The 19,287-nt window shown below is 40.5% G+C and overlaps 1 protein-coding gene across 1 annotated transcript in view; it reads right to left on the reverse strand.

Moving 5' to 3' along the window:
- Positions 1-17,088, reverse strand: part of LOC149447612 (transmembrane protease serine 11D-like) — a 36,615-nt gene extending 19,527 nt beyond the window's left edge. The window contains exons 1-4 of the mRNA XM_089652297.1: positions 16,882-17,088; positions 4,864-4,988; positions 3,744-3,874; positions 79-146 (exon numbers count right to left, since the gene is read on the reverse strand). Of these exons, the coding sequence (XP_089508423.1) occupies positions 79-146; positions 3,744-3,874; positions 4,864-4,987 (323 nt within the window). The 5' untranslated portion in view covers position 4,988; positions 16,882-17,088. The remainder of the gene's footprint in view (positions 1-78; positions 147-3,743; positions 3,875-4,863; positions 4,989-16,881) is intronic.
- Positions 17,089-19,287: the final 2,199 nt, after the last annotated feature.

Here is a 19,287-nt window from a genome sequence, read left to right on the forward strand (position 1 = left end):
ACTAGTAGAAATTATACCCATCTCCTAACAAACCATCACCTTTACTCTTAGAAAGCAAAAATGAGAATAATGGCTTACCCCAAACTGATCACTTTGGACATATTGAATAGACGTTTGAGGTCCGAATCTTCAAATATTTCTTTTGTCTATAGGCAGACAACATAGAGCAAATATGTAAATGTTACTGTAGACCAAAACCAAGAAATCAATGGCTTACATAACAGCTACACAGGCCAATAACAGATTCACAGTGCAAAAATAAATCATATTGCAAAGGAGCCTAAGGGGTTTCCATAAATGCCTGATTTGACTCCACAGGAATGGCCCGATGTAATAATATTCTTTCCCAGATTGAGTGATGAATGGATTCCCTAGGAGATGACTGCTGACCATTCCCAGTTACAACAAAAAATTATTTCTATTTTTGCTTCATAGTTTCCATAGTCCCAGTCCTCAACTGGCCCAATGAATGAATATTTATGCCTATGCAGTCATTTAAAAATAGTTGTGAATAATTGTTGACAGCTTGTATTTTCACAATAGCAAAAAAACTAATACTAATAATCTGGCAAGACTAGCATCCATAAAGGGACATATGTAACTGTTCCCCAGGGCAGAGACAACATGGATACAGCTATATTATTGATGTGTGGGTAAAAAAGGTTTTTGGAAGAGCGTTTGGTGTGCAGCTCCTATTCCTCAGTGTCCTTTGATAGGGAGACTTGCTTTTTGAGCGGGCACAATGGGTGTCCGCAGTGAGGAAGAAAAAAGCTGGCGTGGACCAGTGTTCTATCTTTGGGAAATTTCACAGCCCTCTCTTACAATATTGGTAAAAAAAAAGTTACGTTTAAAGTTCACACTCTACACTCTCCAGCCACTTTATTAGGTACACCTGTTCAATTGCTTGGTAACACAAATTGCTAATCAGCCAATCACATGGCAGCCACTCAATGCAGGTAGGCATCTAGATGTGGTGAAGTTAAAGTTGAGCATTAGAATGGGGAAGAAAGGGGATTTAAGTGACTTTGAGCATGGCATTATTGTGGTGTGGCTGGTCCGGGAATTTCAAAAACTGCTGATCTACTCCATCTCTAGGGTTTACAGAAAATGGTCCAAAAAAGAGAAAATATTCAGTGAGCGGCAGCTGTGTGGACAAAAATGCCTTGTTGATGTCAGAGGTCAGAGGAGAATGAGCAGACTGGTTTGAGATGATAGAAAGGCAACAGTAACTTGAAAAAACACTTGTTACAACCAAGGTATGCAGAATACCATCTCTGAACGCACAACACATCAAACCTTGAAGTAGATGTGCTACAGTAGAAGAAGACCACACTGGGTGCCACTCCTGTTAGCTAAGAACAGGAAACGGAGGCTACAATTCGCACAGGCTCACCAAAATTGGACAATAGAAGATTGGAAAACATTGCCTGGTCTGTTGAGTCTCAGTTTCAGCGGATGGATCAGAATTAGGCATAAACAACATGAAAGCATGGATCCATCCTGCCTTGTATCAATGGTTCAGGCTGCGAGTGCTGGTGTAATGGTGTGGGGGATATTTTCTTGGCATAATTTGGGCCCCTTAGTACCAATTGAGCATCGTTTGAATGCCACAGCCTACCTAAGTATTGTTACTGACCATTTCCATCCCTTTATGACTGCAGTGTACCCATCTTCTGATGGCTACTTCCAGCAGGATAATGTCACAAAGCTCAAATCATCTCAAACTGGTTTCTTGAACATGACAATGAGTTCACTGTACTCCAATGGCCTCCACAGTCACCAGATCTCAATCCAATAAAGTACCTTTGGGATGTGGTAGAACAGGGGATTTGCATCATGGATGTGCAGCCGACAAATCTGCAGCAACTGCATGTTGCTATTATGTCAATATGAACCAAAATCTCTGAGGAATGTTTTCAACACCTTTTTGAATCTATGCCATGAAGAATTAAGGCGGTTTTGAAGGTATAAAGGGGTCCAACTTGGTACTAGCAAGGTGTACCTAATAAAGTGGCCAGTGAATGTATATTCACACTATATACAGTTGTGTTCAAAATAATAGCAGTGTGTTGAAAAAAGTGAATAAAGCTCAAAAATCCTTCTAATAGCTTTTATTTCCATACACACAAATGCATTGGGAACACTACACATTCTATTCCAAATCAAAACATGAAGAAAAATATATCAAATATCAAATCTTAAAAAAATTGAAGAAAAGTGAATATTAGACTGTTCAAAAAAATAGCAGTGTTTGTATTCTTCTTTACAAACTCAAACATTCACTATATAAACTGAAAAATGTTTGAAGATTTTGCTTTCTTTTGAATCACTTAATTAATATTTAGTTGTATAAGCACTGTTTCTGAGAACTGCTGTACATTTGTGTTGCATGGAGTCAACCAACTTCTGGCACCTGTGAACAGGTATTCCAGCCCAGGATGATTGAACTACATTCCACAGTTCTTCTCTATTTCTTGGTTTTGCCTCAGAAACTGCATTTTTGATGTCACCCCACAAGTTTTCTATTGGATTAAGATCCGGGGATTGGGCTGGCCACTTCATAACATCAATCTTGTTGGTCTGAAACCAAGATGTTGCACGTTTACTGGTGTGTTTGAGGTCATTGTCTTATTGGAACACCCATTTCAAGGGCATTTCCTCTTCAGCATAAGGCAGCATGACCTCTTCAAGTATTCTGATGTATTCAAACTGATCCATAATCCCTGGTATGCGATAAATAGTCCCAACACCGTAGTATGAGAAACATCCCCATATCATGATGCTTGCGCATTCATGCTTCACTGTCTTCACAGTGCACTGTGGCTTGAATTCAGTGTTTGGGGGTCGTCTGACAAACTATCTCTGGCCACTAGACCCAAAAAGAACAATCTTACTTTCATCAATCCACAAAATGTTGCGCCATTTCTCTTTAGGCCAGTCAATGTGCTCTTTGGCAAATTGTAACCTCTTCAGTACATCTTTTTTTCAACAGTGGGACTTTGCGGGGGCTTCTTGCAGATAGCTTGGCTTCACATAGGCGTCTTCTAATTGTAACAGTACTCTCAGGTAACTTTAGACCTTCTTTGATCTTCCTGGAGCTGATTGTTGGCTGAGTCCTTGCCATTTTGGCTATTCTTCTATCCATACGAATGGTAGTTTTTCGCTTTCTTCCACGTCTTTCAGGTTTTGGTTGCCATTTTAAAGCATTCCCGATCATTTTAGCTGAGCAGCCTATCATTTTCTGCACTTCTTTATATGTTTTCCCCTCTCCAATCAACTTTTTAATCAAGGTACGCTGTTCTTCTGAACAATTTCTGGAACGACCCATTTTCCTCAGAATTTCAGAGAGAAATGCACTGTAACCAGCATGTACAACATTTGTTGCCTTCCTTCCTTAAATAAGGGCAATAATTGCCACCTGTTTTTCAAAGAATGAATGACCTCACTAATAGAACTCCACACTGCGATTATTTTGAACATGCCCCTTTCAATTAGTGATTCAATTACACAGAATCAGCAGCATGCATGTCATGACTGTTGGGTCTGTTGGATTTCTATTACTCTACTACACCTGCTAGTAAATTATTTGCCATGTAGAAATATGATTTCTACCAAAACCAGTGATTGATCAGGTTAGTGATGTCTGACTGCTATTATTTTGAACATAACTTTACATTAAATTCAAATAAAACAAACAAATAACAATAATGGGTTTTAGGAATTAAAAATGAGTTTATACTTACAAGTCTTTCAATTCGAACTGACAATGCTTTAAAGTCACCACTGCTGGTGTCTCTAAAAGAGTCCTTGTAGTCTACGTTTGTTATTCTAAATGATCCTTTATAGTATTGAGGAATAGACTCTTTTTTGTTACCTAGAACAAGAAACAGCAATAATTAAACAAAAGCTCTTTTCCTAGCAAAAACATGATTTATATGTTTAAATATAACCAAAAGTTAATAATATAGTATTACAATTTTGTTTCTATTGCAAATATGAGACACTTGCTCATATAAAAATAAGCTAGTCTACATCAGAAACAATTTCCCTTGCCCTTTCCTGCAGGAGTATTGATTATGAATAAACAAATTTATCCATTATAAATTTATGTATCCTCTTTACAACTGCATAACACATATAGCAAAAAGAAAATGCCCATCCAGTACACATATGCATCTATGGCAGCCTGAGGCTTTGTGCTCAGAGCTTGCTTACTGTGCATTCCCAGCATACTGACTCTGCAGGCTATGCCTGGATTCAATGACGTAATCCCCCCTTTCCTTTTGAATTAACCCATGTGTTAATTATCAAAGCATTTGTGAGTCCTCATCTTGTAAAACTACTCCTAAGAGCTGTAATTACTAAACCCTCCCTCCAGTTTGGATGTACATACCCTAAAATTAAACCTGAGAGTGTGCACTTTCAGCCTATATCCATTATATAACTATAGCTTGAATATGTTTTGGTAAATACCTGAAAAAAATAAAATTGTGCCTGTGTCCAAATATATATATATTGACCTATCTGTAGGTCTCAATAAATATTCTCGATGAGCTAGAATAAAGGCCTGTGTCGACAGGCTTCTGTTTGCCCTAGAACTGCTTCTCTACCCATACATATCAATGGAAAAATAAGCAGGTTTATACAGCTTAGAAGAAGTCAACTCTATATAAGAAGGCCAACTGCAGCTCAAATGCTACTGTCGATGAACTTTGAATGATTCAACACAAGCCAAAAGTTGGCTTTTATGGCACTGAGCAGTCCTAGAATAGGTAAAAAGTAATCTTATACATAAAGCTATATAAATCCTGTATTATAATAATAATAATAATAATAAAAAAGGGTTATGTTATACAGTCTTACCAAAGACAGTTGTTATAACAATGGCAGCAACAACAGCTGCGGCAATAATGAAGATGGTCACACTGATGACAATTATTGTAATCTTGGCTTGTCTGGATTTCAGCAGTACCCCCGAGTCAAGCATCCTGTTCAGAAAAAGGTACTAAAATCAGGTTAAGTGTTAAGGAGAATGTATAAACGTTAATGAGTATTTAATTATTGCACAAAGGGAGACATCTTGGTGTATATAATGAAGTCTTAAATTCTTTGTTTCTATGTTGAGTTTGTAATTACATGTGAACAAGGGAGCAGCCATTTGCTCATTACATACCCAGACTTCAGATAACTTAAAGAGGAGGTCCAGGCTCCCCCCCAAAAAATTAAAAAGTCAGCAGATACAATACAATACTGTGGCTGCTGTCTTTTAATATATGAACCATTACCTGTTAAGGGGTCCAGCGCCATTGTTACCCGGGCTAGGTTTTTACTTGTCTCTGGGTTCTTGTATTGCAATTGAGGGAAACCGGAAGTGAAGCCCTGTGGCTTCACAGCCGGTTACCTACTGCACATGAGCGATTTAGCCTGCGCCTTGAGATTGGTCCCACAGTCTTCTGGGACCTGTGTAGTGTCCCAGAGGACTGTGGGGGGAAGGAGGGGGGCCGAACAGATACCCACTTCCCCCCCAAAAAAGTGCCAAATGTGGCAGTGGAGGGGGGGAGGAGGCAGACAAGTAGAGCTTCCCCTTTTGGGTGGAGCTCTGCTTTAAGCAGCCCATATATGACTCGATGGTGGAAGGAAAGAAAATTGCTTGATTGTCCCATCAACACAGTCAGTGTTGATGGGGACTGCCTCCCACAGCACTACTGTGTTCTGCCAATGGAGGGGGGGAGGGTGCTGGGCGCCTCTCTGGCCATCAGAATACAATGATTACTGATAGCAGCTATAGCCGTTGTCAGTAATCCATGTAGAAAAATCCAACAGGGTTGTACCCAAGTCAGATTGACCAAGGTACAATCAGCCTGTCCATAGATCAGTGCTTCTCAATTATTTTCTGTCATGCCCCCCCTAGGAAGAAGAAAACATTTCGCGCCCCCCCGCGCGACTGTAAATAGTATTTTTGCAGCAGCACCTCTGCACTGCACACTTACCGGCTTTTCCCTCACTCGATTTTCGCGGGTCCGCTCGGCTCCGCCTCCTCGACCGTGATTGGCCGCCTGTGTACCTTTCCTGAGCTACAGTTCTGGCAGCCAATCACCGGTGAGGAGGTGGAGCCGAGCGGCAGGAGTGAGGGAGTGGCCGGAGTGACGGAAGGAGCAGCGCTTCCTGGATGGATCATCGTGGGAGCCAGGTAAGAGACAGCAGCCCTCTGCCCACCCCTGTACTTAGTGTCCCTTCTGTCGGAAGGGGGAGGGACGGCGGCGGCACCGCGCCGCGCCCCCCCTTGGTGGAGGGGGCGCGCCCCACTATTTGAGAAGCACTGCCATAGATGAATTGAATCTCAGCTGGTCCCTGCTGAATCGGCCATATTTCAATCCATGTATGGCTGGCTTTACTGTTCTACACAGTGGGTTTGCTTTACTGCTGCCTTTCACAATGCAAGTCTATGAGTCAGCCAACTCACTTCAGTCAATACAGTTCTTATGTGACAAATATCTTAACTGTAATTAAGCAGGAAGTGTCTATTTAAACACATAAAATATAGACTAGAAGTCATATAAAAAAAAAACAAACTAAGTAAAGGAAAACCCTGGAAAAATAATGTGGTCACTAGACATACACTACACCTTTTTTTAATAAATGTGTGTACATTATTGCACACAAGAAAAATAGTGTAACCCCTTCTGTAAATTATAGAGCTATCCAACTTTTTTAACTTCATGCTTAAGTGCAGTAACCCCAATCACTTCATTGCTCCCGAACAGTATTTTGCCCTAAAGTAAAAGAAAGGCAGTTTCCATTGGAGGCTTCCCACACAGCTATTTTTATTTAGGATAGAATCCTATGCACAATTATTCTTTTTAAAGAACAAAAGTTTACAGTTCATTATTTTTTTTATAAATTGACCCATATTTTGCAAACCTGACCATTCACATGTGAGAGACTGAATCATGGGTTAATTTTCTCTGCATGGCTGAACATCCCTTTAAAGTACACCTGTCAAATGAGACATATTGGGGACTGCCATTGCTGGCCAGTTTGTGAAGAAGCTAGTTGCCTGAATGTATTTGGCTTTTTTTTTTTGTCACGGACCAACAAGCTCCTGCAAATGAAATTTAGAATATAGAGAAAATTCCCTATACTTTTTCAGGGTCAGTCTCTCACAAGGTATTGAAAAGCATTTGTTGATAGCTACGCATCTAGTATTTTTACAAAAAAGAGGTCAGCAGTTAAAATCTACATATTTCTCTCCTGAAAGGCCTATAACGTGCATTTGGGCAACCCAATTAATTGTATTTTGGACTATATGAATGGAGAAAACTATTTATTCCTTTACAGATATCTGCTATTAATACTTTAATATATGCTATTTGACCTTTACATATTATATTCAAAAATTGATTTCTAGGCATATGCTTTTTATGTATAATGTAATCATGTACACTAGAGAATGTGCGCTGTCCATGAACGCTGGCATTGTAACTGCATTTTGTTATTGAGTAATGATTAACGTAAGAAATATAGCCTGTTTGTGAACATCTTTATTATATAACTGGATAGCATTCCAGGACAGTGATCATAGAGGGAAAAGAGCCAGCAAGTATGGCAGTAGAGGAGCGATGATTACAGAGGGAAGTAAAGTTGGCATGAATAGAAAAGAACAAGAATGACCTGCATGGAGAGCCAGATTGGAAGCAAATGGAGCAGAATGATCAAAGAAGGACAGAGAATAAACTTGAATAAAACAGGAGAGTGTGTATGAATGTAAGTGCAGAAGAAAATGAATAAAAGGAAGAATAGTGGGCATGAGTGGAATTGGAGAACAGTTATCACGGTTAAAATAGTGGGCATGAATAGAAGTAAAGGAACATGACTAGAGAGGAGTACTAATTGTTGGAATACAGTGTTTGGTATTTTGCAACAACTACTTCAGTGTTCAATACAGATATATTCTTCAACCAGTAGATGGCAGTGTTTATAAGTTTGTAGCTGCATCTATGACTATACTCTATGGCTTCTTCCTGAATAAAGTTCCTGTTTCCTGTTAGCAGAGAAGTAGTAGATAAACACATGTGGACTGTGCACTGTAGGGTTTTATATATATATAAACAGAATGTCTAACACTAATAGATAGAAGTGGAAGAGAATAATCAGAGATGGGAGCATGATGAGCATAGTCAGATTATTCTGGGGAGGAAATATAATGTATGGGGCAGTGATTGGCAGTTGACTGACAGGACATCTATTTTACACCATGGACATTACATTGTCACCTGTTCAATGCAAAAACTGCCAGTATGGAAAAACAGTAAACTGGCCAAGGACTGACATGCACACAGTTATCAGTGCCCTCTCTCTGTCTTTTCCCTGTATGTTTTATGAGTGCATGTGATCTCAGAAAACATGCCAAACACCCTAAAATTTATTTTATGTACTGGGAAGTTGCTTCTGAATTCTCTATGCAAGATTTGCTGCATGCATGCTTTTGGAGTGGCACAGTAGTTAGACTCCATCTATGCTATATATCTTGCCAAGTCCTCCAACAGCCATTGTAAGCCGTGTACCGGGGTGGGCTCCCCAGGATACAGTGAAGTCACGAACGAGGAAAGCAACCTCAACACCAGCTTTTGTCACAACAGAATTGTACTTAGAGGTGGCAAATAAACACAACCCCAAATGCTGGGAACATACAATATATTTACATACACCCAGCCCAAAGGCTGAGACCCTTGTGCTGCACAGCACGGTGCCTTCTGATGGATAAAGGTAGAAAGTTTAGTAATTTACCTACTGGTGGGTACAACTAAGCTGCCACACCTTACCTGTTATTACCCTAAAAGAGCAGGAATCAGTGTATGGGTGTATGGTATGGGCTAGCCTGCGGTGCAGCACAACAGCTTACAATCTTACACAAATCTACAGTATTCCCTCTCCCATAACTGGTCCTGTAGCACGTGCCTGAGTATTCCTTCTGAGCAAAATGCCAGTCTGGCTTGAGTTTGTAGGATTATATCAGTTCTCCAATGTGAAATGTCACTTTAAGTTTTGGAGTCCTTCCAATGATCAGCAATAACACTTGTGGCCTGACATAAACAGAGACCCTAACTAACTATAGGCCTGGACTCAGTCTTAAAGGCGCCAACCCTGAAAGGAGGTGCGTGCACAAGTCTTACCAACCCATGTCTGTATTGCAGCCGCTGATGACTCTGAACAGAACAAAAGTCTCTCCACTAATCATGTGATGTTATCAGCAATGTATGTTGCTTTGCTCCTCTGTCCTCATCAGCTTCCTGGCAGCAAATGTTCCCCTGGACAGGATTAGTGTCTTGAACACCATCAGCTTCACTCAATGGGATTTCTGATTACAGAGGGCAGTCTTCACAGCTAGAGAGCATGGCTGCTCTCTCTCCTTTTTCCAGTTTCCTCTCCAAGTCTCAAATCCCACCCCTTCATGAATAAAGAAATCTCTATGCAGTCTGAGGCTGTGTTAGAACAAAACAGTGACATCTTGTGGCTAAACTGCAGAATGTCAGTCAGAACGTTTTTAATTTACTTCAATCAGTGTTCAAACAATGAAAGCTGTTTCCCCATCTCACACCATGATGATTAACACAGAAATTCAAGACAAAAGCGGTCCATAGATGGATCGAAATTTTGCTGGTTCAGCAAGGATAGAAAAATTTATTATTTCAGATACTTATATAACTCCATCAATTTTATGCAGCGATTTATATATATATTTTTATATCCACATCAGTAGCTTTCCCTCAAGGAGCTCACAATCTAAGGTCCCTAACTCATATCCATACATACACATATAAGGGCCAATTTAGACAGGATCCAAATAACCTGCCAGCATGTCTTTGGAGTGTGGGAGGAAACCAGAGTACCCTGGGGAAACCCAGATAGGCACAGAGAGAACATGCAAACTCCAGGCAGGTGGTGCCATGGTTGAGATTCAAACCAATGACCCTACTGCTATCAGGCATTAATACAAACCATTTATTCACTGTGCTGCCCAAATTACTGTCTGTATGTGGCCGCCCTCATTTGACAAAAGTTGATCGTTAGATCAACTTCTGTCAAACGGGGATGTTGGAGAACTTTTGTCGATCAGAGGCTGCAGCCACTGATCAGTGTATTCTGACAGCGGAGAGTCCTACTGTCAGAATACAATCTCTCAGCTGGGGCAATACCATCATCCACCTCGCTTGTGTGGATATAGGAATTTGTTCATTTTTTTTTCCATTCAGCCTGCTGGTTTAATAGAAAAAAAACCCAGTTATGACCAACTTAAGAGAATGCATTGGAGGGTATAGCATAGGATAGGATAGTGGATTTCAGAAATGATGAAAATGCACAGCAGAACAAAGGCGGGAGGAGATGGAACAATGGAGTTAACCAGTGCAGGTGACAACCCATAGTCTGCAACACAAATCCAGAAACAGATGGAACTATTGTGAAGATGTGGAGCTGTGCAGATAATAGCACACACTCTGTAACACCGTTACCGGAGGGGGGGGGGGAGAGAAGAAACCACACTAAAGGAATAAAATAATGCTGCAATACAGAATTTGGGGGGTAAGAGCATTGAAGGAGGAGACCAATGTACAGTAGATAACAGCAAACCTGCAAAGCCAGGGGAAGAAGGAGCCACAGTAAAGGAAAGGCATATTGCGAATGACAACACATAGCTTGAGGGATTTAGCAACAATGGAGGAGTGCAGCAGTGCAAGTAACAGTGCAAAGTCTGCAACATAGACCAAGGGGGAGAAAGAGCCACAGTGACAGCACACAGTCTGTAGCACAGATCTAGGAGGAGCAGCAGACATGGTGGAAGGGAATGGAATTCTCAGAAAGAGAAGGGCGGAGGTGAATTAATGAGGAATAGAACAGGCAGGGAGGTGGTACTTTATCTCAAGAGAATAAAGTTGTATGTGTACAAGAACCCAAAGCAGGGAAGCAGATACCCATCTCTATTTTTTACTATGCAAGACTAAGTCATTAGTGAGATAATTAAACAGTAAATATACCTAATTAAACTGCTAACATTATGTGCTGTAAATACTAATTAAGGCTGAACTGGGAGTAACAAGCATTTTGGATATATAAAGCACATTAGCCTACATTTGTGTATGTGACATATCTTTACCAGGCCCAGTGGAAGAGTAACAATTATGAGTACTAAAACTTTACTCCATTAATAACACTATTTTGGTGCCCAAGTGAAATGAGCATACGCTATAACACACAACAATTCTTCTAAAAAAATTTACATTTTCAGATTCCAATTATTTCTGTTAGCACAAGATATAACTTGATTATTTCCCACCACTGTGTGGATTCTTGGAGTATCATTTGGTTTCCATTTTTTCCAGTAGACAACAGCAGGACATTTATTTTCCTCTTCTCCCTGTTTGAGTGGCAGCTGCAGGGAGGAAGATGAAGGACCGATTGGCTGTTAGTGCAAACAAGGGGCAGGACCCACCACTAGCAGCCAACCAGGATAATTTTGGTTAGCTGCAGGCCATTTCAGCCCTGCCCACCACCCAGGATAGCAACAAGAGTAAGGTGATAAGCTGCTGTACTACTGAGGGAAGAGGAAAGCCAGACTCCAGCAGAGGAAGAACTGCTGGAAGCTGCAAGGGTTGCTGGACACAGTAATCTTTGGAAGCCAGCCCCTGAATGAAGAGAGACATTGTGGGACTGCATGAAGGAAAGGATGGAGAAGCCAGGGGTAGGGCCATCTCACAAAGGGAGCAGCGTGAGGAGGATCTGTGTCCTGTGCTGAGGGACAGCCATGGGTAGTTTGTGAGAGGATGCTGTGCTGCACCCAAGCCCTGTGTTGCTGAGAAGTTAGACTGAGGTACTGCTACTGCCATTGAATGGTGTGCTGTACTGCTGTGGAACTACAGAGCCCAGTGTGCCTGCTGTATCCCTACTGCTGTGAGGCTTTGGACCTGCTACCTGCAAGGGAAGGAACTGTCATCACCAGCTTGAGAAGTGGGCCCCTAGACCACTCACCAGACAACAGATGATACCTTGTCAGGAATAGTGAGAGGCCTCTTGGCCACATGCTTTCTTCAATGCCTGTTCTGCTGGACAGTGTTGTCCTTTTGGGATTACCAATTTATTTGAGTGTTCCAGTGCAGTCTGTCTGTGTTCTGATTTGTACAATAGACCCACACAGATGTAGACTTCAAGATGTGCTTGGAGATCCATGCAAGTCAATGCAACTGGTCCCTGTCACTGATTTCAGCAGGTTGCCTGCATTGGGCTTTACGAAATACCTGTGCATCTCACATGGGTGAAGATGGCCCTTTATCTGAATGTACAGGATTGGTACGCCAATATGAATAAGGTCAAAAACTCTGCCACATGACAGGAGAGCATAATTGCCAACTGACCCAGACATGACATCTCCCCCCTATATGTTCCCCTGCAGTTCCAGCACTGTTACAGTGCTTTGCAAAGGTTAAGGAAGAACCCCCAACATGGAACATCTTACTGCTGCTGCTTATGTGGGCAGGATATGTACTGCTCTGATCCCCGCTGGCCTTCCTCTCCTATTCATCCCATGTGATCAGAACAGCCCACACAAGCAGCAGCAGTGGTAAAATGCTCCACTTTGGGTTCTTCCTTAACCCCTGCAAAGGGGGGGGGATGTACAGGGGGAGGTGTCATTCTATTGTAGATTTAGCCTAGTGACAGCATGCCAGAAAAGGTAAGATTTGTGTCAGCAGCTTCCCTGCACTGCTCTGTTTGAGGAGACTACATCTATATTATACATTACTGCCCCTTGCACTGTACCCTCCTGACCCCCTATATTCTACCTTTTTACCCCCCGTACTGTTCCCTCTTTCCCCCTTGCACTGCCTCCCTGTACTGTGCCCTCCTGCCCCCCCCCCCCCATACTGTGTCCTCCTGACCCCCTGTACTGTGCTCTCCTGACCCCTGTATTATGTCATGCTGCCCCTCTGTACTGTACCCTCCTCCTCCCCCCCATACTGTGCTCTCTTGTGTCCCCCCCCACACACACACACACACTTTACCCTGCTGACCCCTGTACTCTTCCATGCTGATGCCCAGTCCTCTACCATACATCTCCAATGCTCTGCTAATGCCCTGTACCCTACCCTGGAGACTCCCAGTTGTCTGCCCTGGTGAACCCCCATCCACTATCCTGCTTACCGCCTGTTTTCTGCCCTTTTAACCCCTGTTCTCTACTCTATTGACCCCCTGTCCTCTGTCCTGCTGGCCCTGTCCTCTGCCCTACTGACCTATGTACACTGCCCTACATCCTACTGACCTTTGTACACTGCCCTACAGCCTACTGACCCCTGTGCACTGCCCTACAGCCTAATGACCTCTGTGCACTGTCCTACATACTATTGACCTCTGTACACTGCCCTAAATACTACTGACCTCTATACACTGCCCTACATCCTACTGACCCCTGTGCACTTCCCTACATACTACTGACCTCTGTACACTGCCCTACATCCTACTGACCCCTGTGCACTTACAAACTACCTACCTCTGTACACTGCCCTACATCCTACTTACCCCTGTGCACTTACTTACATACTACCTACCTCTGTACACTGCCCTACATCCTACTGACCTCTGTACACTGCCCTACAGCCTCCTGTCCCCTGTGCACTGCCCTACATACTATTGACCTCTGTACACTGCCCTACATACTACTGACCTCTATGTACTGCCCTACATCCTACTGACCCCTGTGCACTTACTTACATACTACTTACCTCTGTACACTGCCCTACATACTACTGACCTCTATACACTGCCCTACATACTACTGACCTCTATACACTGCCATTCTTGCTTCTGACCTCTGTACACTGCCATACAGCCTGCTGGCCCCTGTGAACTGCCCTACATACTACTGACTTCCATACACTGCTTTTCCTGCTACTGACCTCTGTACACAGCCCTATATCCTGCTGCCCTCTGTACACTACTGTTCTGTCTACTACTGACCTCTATACTGCAGGAGTTGCAGCACTCAGCATAATGGTTAGTGTCAAATGATGCTTTCAAATTATTTGATGCAAATTTGATGTGCTTGCAGTGTAAATGGTATTTTCCCTGTATTCTCTGTAAGAACTGTTGGCACACATTAAAGAGACTGTACTATTGCAGCTAAACAAATACAATGATTTTACTAATGCACAAGACATTTCTGGCTATGTTGTTGTCCTCATTATGATCATTTTTCCTGTATATACAGTATTTTAAAATTAAATTGCTACATACAGTACGCAAAGCACTGTTAAAATCGTAGGCACTATATATGTTTCTATAAAAAAGAAAATAATAGGCTAACAATATTTTTCTTGTACAATCACGCCAATTTTCAAAGTAATGCCCCACACCTAAAGTACATGCTCCTCCTACAATGGCTTGTTTGATACACAGCAAATAAGGTGTCCTCTGGAAACATTTTTGAAATGTTGGCAATTATGGTAGAGATGCTTGCAACAGTTACAACAGTATCATATATACTTGACCAACACATATTTACTACTGTAAGAAAGACTTCTAAAGAATTTTTACCACATTATTTATGCATTCCAAGAACTGTGTTTTGATATATGCTTGCATGTGTATGGAGTTTTTATGGTTGCTTGATTTTAGAGCTTCATAACAGTTCCCAGGGAATATTGTTTGAATAAATTGCTGTCCTAGAAGTAACACGTGGTGTGTACAGGTGACAGAAAAGTTAATAATCCTTTCACTGAAATTTAAATGTTAGTGTTGTTTTAAATGTGTATGAGTAAGCTGCTCTGCCCTGCCATCCTTCCAAAGTAATTAATGATGAGTTAAAATATATTTCATTGTGACTCATTATTAAGCATTACACTAGGAGAGCAAGCACTGTGATAACTAACACTAATTAGAATAAATTTGTAGCCATGCAGCGCTTAGCTTGCATGTAAGAAAAAATATCAGAAACAGATGAGCAATCCAAATTATTAGACCTTAAACATTATCTTAGCAATTGTGTTTATTGGACACAGTATTATACAAACTAGATTAAACAATTTCACCCTCATTTTCTTGCCATTTATGATGTAGCTTGCATGCACTATAAGGTGCAATAATTTACTCAAAAAGAAAATACTAAAAAATAATATGAAATGGTAAATATAACTTGATGAAGTATCAAGCAAACATTCCTCTACTGTGAAGTGCCTTCAGTATATAGAGTGATATGCTATAATGTTTGAGGGTTTGAGATTATGAATATCTATTCTGTCTTGGCCATTCACTGAGGGGTTTATTCCAGTGATCTGGGCTGAGGAAGAGGATAATTATGTGGGGTAACCTTCTAGAAGGGTCCCTCTCTCCCTGGAGAGAATGTGTGAAAGATCTAGTTTTGGCCCCAAAGCCTGCTGTTTAGGGAGGGTGTGAGTCCAGTGGTCTTTACTTCTCAGACCTTCTGTTGGGGGAATGAAGCTGAAGAAGAATCCTGTTTAGTCAACTGCCTTTCCCAGATTCAGAAGTTTAGAAATTGGCTGTCTTCCCTAAAGTCCACAACTAGCTTGTAAGGGGGATTGAAGATATCTAAGGGTAGCTGCCAGTCCGGTCTACCAAATCTGCATTAGCTTGAGGCAGAGGTTAAAAATATTACAAAATACTACTGTGCGGAGGGAATTCTTGCAATTTTTGGGGTATCCTGTACCCTGAACTCTCTCTTCTGAGCAACCAAGCCAATAAAATAGCAAAAAGAAACTGGAAGTGGAGGTAATTGTCTTTCTTCCCACCATTGGTTCCGTGAATGCCTGGGTGCAGCTACTTGTAGCCAAATCACCAGGCTAGGAGGGCAGGTAAAATTCCAGCAGCTCTTTCAGGGGTCAGTGGTCCAGGGGGACCCAATGAGTATTTCTGAACTGGAGTTAACCTAAAGTGAGGTACACATTATGAGACAATCGTAAGAAAAATTCCATACAAGGAACATTTGTTCAATTTTCGTATAGTGTGTACACAACTTTCGACATCTGATTCTGACTTTCCAAAAGAAAATTTCCAAAGGGACAAACTCAAACATTTTTCTCATATATCAACAGAACTAAGAATTTTTGTTAGTTGATGTGTACTGATTTAGTACAAGAAAAATCGGCTTCGAAAGACTGCGCATGATCAGAAAAAGAAACAATAATCTACACTACAACGTTTCTATGTCAAACAAAAAAAAGCCTTTGGCATTCGAAAATTTCCATACAATTAGTATCATCCCTGGGTTCAACTTGCTGTGAAACATCAAGAAAAAGCAGACGATTGTTTGACGATTTTCTTATAGTGTGTACCAAACTTAAGGCTGGGCATGCATTGGCAATTTTTGCTATTGTTTAATACTATTAAAATTGTCTGTGATCAGATGCCTACTCCTAAGAAACAGTGGGGTGCAGAATGAAGTAACAATGATAACACAGAGCTCCAATTTTTCAATTAAAATAAAGTAACAAACTTATTGGAAAAGTACAAAATATTAATTGTGACCCTAAAGAGAAATCAAGCACTATTTGCAGAACCCAAAGTACAACTGGTTGCCCAAAGCTCTACCATAGGCCACCTCAGTAAATCATTTCTTTAAACATCCTGATAAGTGATAAGATGCATGTGGCAAAACATAAGCTAGATAAATCTTTATAATTGTTTTTTTTTACTTCTGTTTTATTAGTTTTATAAGGGGAAAAGTTACATCACTGTAACAGAAAACACAAAAGACAAAAAAATGACAAAAGTTTACTCAATACAAAACCATAAATCTTTAGAATTATAGATATTATACTCTATTCTTTTTTATATAATTTCAGCAAAAAAAAAAAAGTTGAAGAATAACAGCAAACTTACCTTGGAGTCTTAGTTGGTTCACCTTTCTTTCTTTGCAAACAGCGTTGATCTTGCAGCTTTGATTATATTATCAGCCTTAATATATCCAATGTCGTGCCCAGGAGGTTGGACAATTCAAAAAGTAAACAGACTTAACAAGTAAAATAAAGCTTATGGGAAACTCGTTGGACAGGTCCTGATCCGCAGCTGACTTTTGCAAGGTAAGACAGTGTGTAGGATGGAAGCAACTGTTGTATTAATAGGTGTATATATACTTCCGCTACTAAATTGGTTACAACATCAGAAACCAGTGGAAAGGGTGTGTTAGAATATGTTAATGAATCATGAGTACTCAAGCAGCTGGCAAAGTATTAGCATTTTCACTTCAATAATATGATGAATCAATAATCAAATTGCATAGCTGAACATGTACATCACACCTTATAGGTTGGTACGCATGGGTCTAGAAAATAAAATCACAAATAAGGGGACTCAGACCAATTATTGTTTAATGAAATGTATATATTCTTAATATTAATTTCAACATTAAGATTTTTTTAGATATTAAATATTAATACAGAACATAAATATAATGGGGATATTTTGTAATTTTATTGCATTCGTGCCATTTTATAGATTTGGAATTTCTAAGCTATCAGCCTATATAGTGTCTGCACAAGACCTTCCAAAGTAAATTCAGGTGATTTCTGACTCTTATTGCACATAGGTAGAGGTAGGTTTTTTTTAACAGAGAATCACAGCACAAGCAGGTGTAGACATTTGTACATACTGTGCAGCTGCACAAGGAAGAGCTCCATGGGACTTAGGGGTCTACTTTAATTAGATGTGGGTAAAATTGGTGTTAGAACCCCCCTGCCTATTATGTAGACTTAGACACTGCTTCACTTTTATCTACTTGTCATTTAATACGCAGTGAATAGACATTTTTACTTGGCCAGCATAGAAATGGAGAGCGCAAAAATTGATCTTGCATACAGGCCCCATTGTGACTTATAGGTAAGTATGCAGAATTGAGGTTAAGTTTGTATTAAACTGGCCATAAACTGACTTAATTTTGGTCTGTTCCTAATCAACCTGGCAAATTTCACTTTGTGGGTGGTCCTGTTGGCACCTTGATATAATGATATATATATATATATATATATATATATATATATATATGATCCTGATATAATTCAATTAACAAATCAAAGATACTGGGTGGAAAATTCTTGGTTGAATAGAAGCTCATTCTAATTGGATGCAGCCGCTTACCCGGATAACGCAACAGCTGGCTTTCAGAATACAATAGCTACACTGGGAGATTCGATCATCCATGCTAATGGATTCCCCCAAAAAGCTAATGAATTCCCCCATCCAAAAACAATCCAGGTGGCGGAAGGTATTCTCCTCACTGCAATATTATATTCCTCTCCTTTCAGAATACATGGATCAGCGCAGCAACTGATTGGCTACATGTGCCAATTAGAAATTTTCCAACCCTCCCGTTGAGAAAAGCCAATTGTTAGATTGATTTCTCTCTAGTGGGAATGGCCAAAGATGGATTTAAATACAGTTAGTCCCTCCTGAACCAGCCAAATTTCAATCAATCTATGGCCAGTCTTAAGGTTGGGGTGGTGTGAAGTTGGGATCAAGGCAATGCTTCAAAAACGACTTGTTTTGAAGATACTTCCATGGAAATCTGTAAAAGACCAAGTACCATGCAGGTGCTGCCATTAGCTTTGGCAAAGGACAGCTTCAACTACTGGCACTCTTGCAAAACCCACACGAACAGGAAGTTATCTCTCTAACCATAGTTCTGGAAAAATATGTGCCTGTGATCAGCTTTAGGTAACCATAATTTACTCTCTTGTTCAGTAAGCAAGCCTATATGCTACAAAATCATGTACTTGGCACATTTCAATGGGTTATTGTGGATAATCTTATGTTCACTGCCCTACTGCTACTAAATTTTTTTTATGATAGAAAACGTGCTAAAAATTATGTGGGGTGCCATCGCAGTGCCAGAACAAGGTCCTCTGACACTCAAGACAAGGATGCCATAGTGCAACCCTACCTGAGCTCTTTCATATGGGGCTATACAAACTACCATGAAATTGAATTGATTAAAAAAAAGCTAAAGGAAGGAAATGAAGACATTAATATCAATAATAAGGTTGAATAACATTTAAACCACAAGTTTTAGGGTTTCAATTAGTTACAAATTTTATTCTACAATTTGTTGTTTGAGTGCAACAAATTTTTATGGACATATTAAACAATAATACAGGAATAAAAGACATATATAGAGAAATTTTTACAATAGTAGCTAGGAATATAGTTAATATGCTAATCACGTTATCAATACTAAGTCAATGTACAGTATACATGGTAATAAAGTTGAATATAAATCGTAGCTTTATACAT

This window comes from Staurois parvus, unplaced genomic scaffold, assembly GCF_062004578.1.
Source record: "Staurois parvus isolate SC_StPar_1 unplaced genomic scaffold, SC_StPar_1.0 ptg000679l, whole genome shotgun sequence".
In the NCBI taxonomy this organism is placed as follows: Eukaryota; Metazoa; Chordata; class Amphibia; order Anura; family Ranidae; genus Staurois; species Staurois parvus.